General features: G+C 47.5%; 2 protein-coding genes across 3 annotated transcripts in view; both read left to right on the top strand.

Annotated features, from left to right (window-relative positions):
- Tmem242 (transmembrane protein 242) overlaps positions 1-8424 on the top strand; it is a 28858-nt gene extending 20434 nt beyond the window's left edge. Inside the window, exon 4 of the mRNA XM_028764394.1 lies at positions 7806-8424. Within this exon, the coding sequence (XP_028620227.1) occupies positions 7806-7904 (99 nt within the window). The 3' untranslated portion in view covers positions 7905-8424. The remainder of the gene's footprint in view (positions 1-7805) is intronic.
- On the top strand, positions 702-2154 carry Ldhal6b (lactate dehydrogenase A like 6B). Of its 2 annotated transcripts, XM_028764393.1 has the most exons (2): positions 702-1220; positions 1389-2017. In XM_028764393.1, the coding sequence occupies exons 1-2, from the start codon at positions 821-823 to the stop codon at positions 1967-1969; spliced, it is 981 nt and encodes a 326-aa protein (XP_028620226.1). In that variant the 5' UTR covers positions 702-820; the 3' UTR covers positions 1970-2017. The 2 variants fall into 2 exon arrangements, with proteins under 2 accessions (XP_028620226.1, XP_028620225.1); XM_028764392.1 differs by having other exon boundaries at positions 702-2154.
- Positions 8425-8658: the final 234 nt, after the last annotated feature.

Below are 8658 nucleotides of genomic sequence, written 5' to 3'. Positions count from 1 at the left end.
GAGAGAGAGAGAGAGAGAGAGAGAGAGAGAGACAGAGAGACAGACACCGTGGAATTTATGTTAGCAGCTGGGCTAGGTGCCCACCGAAGCATATCCGATGTCCTTGAAGTTGTAGCTAAAGACAGTTGTGAGCCACTTGCTGTGGGTCCTGAGAAGCCAGCTTGGGTCCTATACAGGGGCGCTAGGCACTCCTAACCACTGAGCTGGTTTTTGCTGATTAATTTGGACACAATCACAGGCTTTTTCCTTTGGCAGGAGAAAGAAGGGGCGTGCTCTTCCGACGTAGACCAGATTGCCCCTCCTTCCTGCTGCCTTTCCCAAGTGTGCACCATGGTTAGGATACAGATAAAAATCCTTCCTAAACAAACGGTTCTCCTGCGGGCTATACTGAACCAGGAGCCCATTTCTCCAGCCATGCTGCCTCTTGGAAGACAGCACAGCCACCCTTGTTGTGATTCAAGGTTTTAGCCTTATCTTCATCTGGAGTTGCCAGAACTAATCTTCTTGGTACGTACACTAAGAACAGAAAACAAATAATTTCAGGGTTCTGGGTTGGGCTTTATATAGCAATAGTGAAGAATATGGGTTTGTAAAACAAACTCCAGTATTTCCTTGCTGGAAGTGGAAGCCCTTTATAAAGCCTTGGGGCAGGCCGGCAGTTTTAAGACCCAGTCTGCGCACTGAGTCCATGCGCAGCACAGTTAGGGTACTGCGCAGCCGCAGTAGCCGGGAGGGCTGCCTCTGTACTGCCTGGCAACGGCCGTTCTGGCCTCAACTGTCTTCCTCACCCTGTTCACTTCCTCCACCTGAGTGCGCAGCCATGGCCTGGGCTGCAATCATCTTGAGGGCCAGCAGAAGAGTGAGTACAGCCAGGGTAGATTTCAAGGACTTGGGCATAGCTCTATGGCCCAGTCAGATGCTGCGTGCCCCTCCCAACCGGGCCTGGTGGAGCCTCACCCCAACGTCCACCATGGCCACCGTGAAGGGTGATCTTATCCAGCACATAAGCTCCGAAAAACCCGTTCTCCACAGCAAGGTCTCCATTGTAGGAACTGGATCAGTCGGCATGGCCTGTGCCATCGGCATCATAGCAAAAGGCTTGACTGATGAGCTTGCCCTCATTGATAATAATGAAGACAAAATGAAGGGTGAGACAATGGATCTCCAGCATGGCAGTGTCTTCACGAAAATGCCAAATATTGTTTGCAGCAAGGATTTCCGTGTCACTGCCAACTCTGAGATAGTGGTTATCACAGCGGGTGCACGCCAAGAGAAAGGTGAGACGCGCCTAAATTTAGTCCAGCGAAACGTATCCATCTTTAAGGCGATGGTTTCCGAAATTATCAAGCACAGCCCTCACTGCAAAATGATTATTGTTTCCAATCCAGTGGATATCTTAACTTACGTAACCTGGAAATTGAGTGGTTTTCCCAAAAACCGTATTATTGGAAGCGGCTGTAACCTAGATACAGCTCGTTTCCGTTACATGCTTGGGCAGAGGCTTGGGATCCACTCTGAAAGCTGTCACGGGTGGGTCCTTGGTGAGCACGGAGACTCAAGTGTCCCTGTGTGGAGTGGTGTGAACATCGCTGGTATGCCGCTGAAAGAGCTGAATTCAGCTATAGGAACAAACAAAGACCCTGAGCAATGGGGCGACGTCCACAAGGAAGTCATTGCCAGTGCCTATAACATTATCAAGATGAAAGGTTATACTTCCTGGGCCATTGGCCTGTCTGTAACTGATATTGCAGAAAGTATTCTGAAGAATCTCAGGAAAACGCATCCAGTTTCCACCAAAGTTAAAGGTCTATACGGAATAAAAGAAGAGGTGTTCCTCAGTGTGCCTTGCGTCGTGGGAGAGAATGGCATCTCTGATATTATAAAGGTAAAGCTGAACCCTACAGAGGAGGCCCAGATGGTGAAGAGCGCAGAAACTCTTTGGAAAATCCAGAAAGATATCAAGTTTTAAGTCACCCTTCGAAAGATCCTGAAGACAGAAGACGCATGCATGCCCGAGTGTGGGGGGAACTGGGGGTTCCGAAAGCTGGAGGGGCTCTTGCTTAGGTCTCCTGTTGTGTAGCATCCGGCAGCTGGGTGACTTAACTCTTTCACAGTTTCTGGGTGACGGCATTAAAGGTATTCTTGCTGTTAGAAGTACTGGTTTCTGCCTGTTGGTGTGACATGGAGGAAATCGCTAACTTTCATTAGGGTGTGTACATGTCCTGGTCGATTCTTGATGGTCTATATTTATATCCCACTCAAAATGCCATTTTAAAAGTAAAGATATGTACATAAAATTTTTTGTGCTGCATTTTGAGACTGCCTTCATTGTCTCAAAACAGCCTGCCAGCTGAACTCTTAAGACATTGTGAAGGGAACAGGAAGGAGGAAGGATGGGGCTTGCTGTTCTTGCAAGGATCCAGGTTCAGTTCCCAGAACCCACACGGTACCATACATATGTGCAGGCAACACACCTAAAATCTTTTTTTTTAAGACATCATGAAGTGGGGACTGCAGCTGCTTGAAGAGCAAGGGTAGAGAAGTCAGGAGGGAGAGGAGACGGGAAAGGAGAGGGAGAGAATGAATGGTCCACTATTCTTGTGTAGCAGACTTAGGTTAACATCCACCACAGTGCTCTGGCTGTAGGGAGGACCGATTGGCTGCAGAAGACAGAGACTGCTGTTGATTAGGCAAGGACAGGGACCATCCCTGGGACTGCAGTTAACAAAAATGAAGCCCGGCTTAGTGAAAGCCTTTGAGAACCGCTAGGAACTCCAGGTGACAAACGGTTCTTGGTGGGTGGGTCCTAGCAGCACAGCCTTGACCTGAGTGACCCTGCTGCTTAGTTACCTTCTGTGACAGAAACCGAAGCTTCTGAACTGTGTCCTGAGAGCTGGCGTTTCAGTAAGCTGCAGTGAGATTGTATTTCTCAGAAAGTTACATGTTCACTTTTTATCTCTAAGTCAGTTGTCTTCATTGAAGATTCTGGACTTTATGGATGAGATTCAGAAGTGGTTTAGGAGAAAGCAAAGATACTTCTCTGCCCTTTATTTAAATAAAACTAATAACAGAAATAAAATGTAGGAAGCTTCATGTTAGCCTTCCTAACACCACTGAGCGTGAGGTAACACTGGATACCTCATCCCTGGATCCGTGTTTCAACAAGCTGTCAGTGCGTGTCTGAACCAAGCCAATGCTGAAGAGTAAATACTACCAAGTAGTCACCAGACAGCAATCTTCCCATTTAAAATGGATGAATGAGTGAATGAATGAATGAATGAGTGAATACATAGGTAAATATGACCCTTCCTTGTTGATCAGAACTCCTATACTTACTCACTGAAAAGCTGGAGAAACATTCTGACACCCCAGGAAGTGGTGACGTAAGGGGGACCAAGCAGTGGGCTGATTTCAGGTGGTGGATGTCCACTTCTTGGGGAGCTTGGGTGTCTGTCTCCTCTCATTCAGCCTCCGGCTTTTCTTGAGCCTTCTTTCAGGTAAATTGGTGTTTTAGTGATGGGCCCCAGAGATATGTCGTGCTCTTCCTGATTCAGCCAGCATAGACTGGGCTGTGCTATGATAAAAACAATCTCTGTGCGGGGGTGCAGGGGTGATACCAGGAAGTGCCTTACCGTATAAGCAGGAAGACCTGAGTTCAGTTCCCAGGATCTCTAGACTGGGAAGAAACAAGCAGATCTTTGGGGCTCCCTGGCAGTTCACCTGTTGCACCCAGCAATGCTCAGGTCCTGGCGAGAGACCCTGCCTCAAAAACCAAGGTGGACAGCTCTTGACCGACACCTGAGGTTGGGCTCTGGCCTCCACCCACATGCATGTATCCACTCGTGCACATATCCACACACGAAAGCATCTTCCAACTCCATGCCTTGACGATTTAGTCTTCACTCATGCAGGATCCATGGAGTCAAGCTGATCTCTTGGGAAGCTCCCTCCATGAGCTCCATAACGGCATTTCAGCGTGCTTTGTCCCTGAGGCCCCACCAAGGCCACAGGTTCCGAGACTTCCCTACAGACTGGCCTAGAGAGTTGAACATGTGAGATTAAATGCCTGGATATGAACCCGTTCTTTTGTCCACCCACAAGTTACATGGATGTCTAACTTCAAGGAGGTGAAGTATAATCCTCACCTACAGAAGCAGATGATACTGACCATTGGTGAACACTAGTAATGTGTTCCTGGGACCATCCAGGCTAAAGTGTCCAGGTGTGTGTTCCCAGTTTTCGAAAGGCTTAGGGGCACTTTGTCATTGCAATTCATAGAACAAGAGTGACCATGGGAGAGTCCTGGGTATCAACAGGCAGCCAGTCACTTAGCAAGTTACCCCTTAGCTCTGATTTCTCATGGGTTGGGTGGTGGCCATCATTTCTGCCATGTAAGAATTGTGCTTTGGTGCCTGACACACAACCAACTGCAAACTGAAGGCACTGTTCCCACTCAGATAATACATTCACAGACTTGCTGTGCTTTTCAACTCCTGCTGTTAGTACCAAGGGGACTCTATTTATACAGAAGTCCAATTACCAGATTCGTAAATCACCCCTGGCCCCTTCACCATGGGCATATCTCTGGGTTTCTCTCTTAGTAGAGCCTATGAGGGCAGGCGCTCCTGAACCCACAGTGTGCAAACAGAAGCTAAATGAGCCTGTCAATAATAATAATAATATAATAATAATAAATACTCACCTTTTTAGTGCCAACAACTGCTTGTTAGAGTTGATTATGAGATTAGAGATAATCTGAATATTTTAAGCAGTTTTTCAATACATCATCTCATCAGACAAAATGGTTTTCAATATCTTCTTCCACAGCCCAGACGTGCCATGGTGGTGTGGGGCAGCGCCCCTGTACACAGTGCAGAGCACCAATCCAGCCATGTAGTCAGATCTGCTTCACAGCTGGGATGACAAGCCTGCACGCTGCTGTCTTCACAAGGGGCTAGCACTTGCCGCCCACACTGTTGAGGGGGGAATGATAAATATGCCAGCACCTGGTACAGGCTCTCCAAGCCATGCCACTGGCTGTTGTCACCGAAGCATACTGGCTACCCAGCCCTGAGGAAGCCACTGGGAGGTTAATGAGAGCTTTATTGAGGCATAGTCTCAGTTCTATTCTAACATGTAAGTGCAGTTAGACCTAGCTCCCTGAGTGTCCCATAGATACTTGTAATAATTTCCCAGTTGTCTGTGACACCCATTTGAGCACTGTGACATCATAGTGAGTACTTGAGCACGAGAGCAGCAGGAATTCATGACAAGGTTCCGGAGTGGAAGACTCTTTACTCCAGAGAATACCGTTTAGACCTTAATCCCTGCACAGAGCATGTGTACGTGCACAAACCAGCCCCCCCCCCCACACACACACACCAAGGTTTCCAGGAAACAGCCTGTAGCTGCACACAGAGGCCTTGGTTCTGAGGGTGACTCTGCAACCCATAGCATGAAAAGTTTACTCTCTGGTCAAAGGAACGAGGGAGGAGCGAGCTACATGGAGGAGATGCAGAGGTTTGCTTTGGAGTAACGTGACAAGAGTGAGCATTCATCAACTTCTGGGGCTGAGGGAAAGTTCCATGCACGAGCTGTATTTATGTCCAGATTTCATATACTCAATCCTTTAATCTTCCAAGGGCATCTTTAAACAGGGGAATAACCCATTGACCTTTGTATGACCTTCACTGATACATACTCAATATAGATACATATTCGATATAGATATGATACAAGCTCGGAACCCAGTGGAGCCCCATGTTTGAAGCAACTTGAGAATGTATTTATTGCATAATTGTGGACTCTGGGTTTCCATCTCCTTGGTGTCCTCCCTGTCCTGACTGTCCCACATCTGAGCCTGTATCCTATTACTACTGGCTGTTTGTCACATGTGGTTCCTTCTAATGACTCATGTATGACTCAGGAACAAACAGTAATACAATACTTGAGGACTGGAAGGCAGACTAACAGGTGAATAGAGCAGCCCCCCCCCAATCCCAGGGTGCTTCCTAGCCTCTCTGTTCCTAGCAGCTGACCAGGGGTATCACCGATGGGAGAGTGGAAAACAAGCGTGCTCCTCCTTACACTACACAGTTGTAAAAGACATAAGCCAGAAAGACAGAAGGAACAGCAGACTGCAAACTGTGGCCAGGGAAGCATTGGGTTTCAACTCCAAACACCTATGCAGATATAGATTCAGGGTATACAGTGGGCTGTGAATGGCATGTTTGACAGGGCTCTTTATGTGACTCCTGGCTAGTCAGCCTGTGAGTTACCCCTGCCTGGCACCAATTGCAAACAGTAGTCACAGCAACTGTGACCACAAAAACTCCTCCCCAGTTCTAGTCCCTCTCCAGGGACTGTTAGTGGAGAACCTCTCATGTAGGCTTATCATGATACAGCCCAGAAAAGCGTTAGGTAAGGACAGTGCCCATGTGTATATTCAAGATCAGCCTCTGGCTGGCAGGTTTCTGTGGGCAATGGAATCATGTTTGCCTAACACAAGAAAGAGACTGGGAAATATGGTGTTATTGAGGCTCGATGGTTGAGTGATTGCCTGGCTATGCAAAGATTAGCAAATGGGTGTAAAGAATCCAGATGGCTGACCTACAGATTCCAGAAAATAGTGAGAATGGTCACAGCAATAAGGCCATGCTTTTAGTAAACATTCGTGGTGTTTCCATCCATGAGAGCTTAGCGTCTGGAATACAACACACATGTCTGAATAGTGCTACAGTGATCACAGCCTTCCCAGATTGAGTACTCACCATGTGTTGGGGGTCTGTGCTTTGTGTACATGCCTCCTGTGTCCACACAACTCTTCAGGCAGGTAATTACTATCCTTTCTGCATGTATAGGTGCTGGTAAGAGAGGAAGGGGGGCGGGGGTTGGGGCTGGGATTTCAGCAGAGGTCTGTCTGACACTGAAGTCATGTCACCAAATGTATGATTTGAACTAGTCTAGAATTTACAAATACTGAAAAAGATGTAAACCCTGAGTTTGGCAATAGGATAAAGACTTAGCCTCCATTTGAAGTGAATACATATCAGCAACAAAAAAGAAAAAGTACCTGTGTCTCCAATAGCCTTTCCCAGAAATGATGTGTTGGAGAGTCCTGGGAACTCTGTGAACCCGCTCAGCACTTGAGTCCAGAGGAACATGAGATGGGGTCAGCCTGTGCCACTGTCCTGCTACCGAGACCCCTACACGGCAGCATCACACACAGAAGGACAGGCTGAGTGTGGACCTCCCACGCCAGCGATTCCCTCCACACAGCTCAGCACTACATGGTGTGACCTGTCTGTCCCTCCTTGACTCTGACTCAAATCGCCTTTTACCGACAAACTTTCAATGTAGGCTTTCCACACTGGATCATAAGATTCTAGAATATCTGTCATTAGTTTTTTTCTCTACTGTCCCTCCAGTTCTAACACTCTGACTTTGAATGGCCGGAGTTTAATCATGTATTTAGATGGACATTTTACTGCCCGCTGCACGCTTATAAGTGAAAGCCACTATGCATCCCAGTCTTCTGATACACACCCTGGGGGTCTGCTGATTCAGACACGTTGCCTTCTAGATCAAGGGCGATAGTGTCTGTTACTTAGTTGGTGGATTCACACTGGGAAGAACAGGTGTCATGTTACTGTGCTGAATGTGGTCCTCAGAGTCCCTGGCCTGTCATTTCCTCTGTGCCCATGAGGGGTGGGGTGTCTCCACTCAGTGAAGACTCTGCCTCATGGGGCTTCATCTGCCCCTCCCTTCTGACAGTTGATGTTTTATTTTATTTTTTTTTCTTCCAGATGAAGGATTTTCGAAATAAGATGCAATCCATATTTCCACCAATTCCCAAGAACCCTGAACCAGCCAGCGAGTGGGAGGAAGTGTTGAAGTGGAAGTGACACGGGCACGGGCCACTCCAGAGCAACGGCTGCACGAATGGCAGCTTTGGAAATGCCAATCTGAGAAAGGGCTGGGGGGCTCCTCTCTAGGAACATGTGCCGATGGCGGGCAACCCCACAAGCCGCAGCATCTCTGTGTCTGTAGCTGTGGCACACAGAGGAAATGCTTTCCGAAAGCCAAGACAACAATTTAATTACCTAGAGGTTCCTCGAGGAAGGGTCCAGGAGGAAGTGTTTCTGTTTAGAACAATGAACCATGTTTTATAGTCACAAACAAAAAGTAAGATAGGAATCTCTGTAAGGGCTGGAGACATCTCCGTGGCTAAGGGTGCACACTGCTCTGGAAGAGGACTCCAGTTCGTTTCCCAGCCCCCCTTTTCGGTGCCTCAGAACCACCTGTGCCTGTGACTCCAGGGGACCTGAAGTCTTGTCGGGATTCTGTGCGCACCTGCCCTCACATGTGTCTACAGCCACAAAAGTATACACAATTAAAAACTAAAAGTCTTGTTTTGAAAACTCAGCAGGGTGTGTGTGTCTCCGTGTGTGTCTCTGTGTGTGTACCAATGTTTGTAAGTAAGAGAAGTAGAGACGAGGTCATGAATTTGAACGTGGATAAGAGTAGACACTGAAGGAGCTGGAGTGTGGAGAGGAAGGGTGTAAGTGGGGGAAATACAGTACCCATACATGAAATTCTCAAAAAAAAAAATTAGTAACAAAAAATATAAGCAGACTCCTAACAGTGTATATATCTCAG

The sequence above is a fragment of the Grammomys surdaster genome, unplaced genomic scaffold (genome assembly GCF_004785775.1).
Source record: "Grammomys surdaster isolate TR1022 unplaced genomic scaffold, NIH_TR_1.0 143, whole genome shotgun sequence".
Classification (NCBI taxonomy): Eukaryota; Metazoa; Chordata; class Mammalia; order Rodentia; family Muridae; genus Grammomys; species Grammomys surdaster.
Note: the sequence above shows the minus strand (reverse complement) of the source record. Positions and strands in the feature narration are given on the sequence as shown.

Bases quoted from the DNA above. Each gene is read 5' to 3' on its own strand.
- Ldhal6b (XM_028764392.1), top strand. From the start codon at position 821: ATGGCCTGGGCTGCAATCATCTTGAGGGCCAGCAGAAGAGTGAGTACA.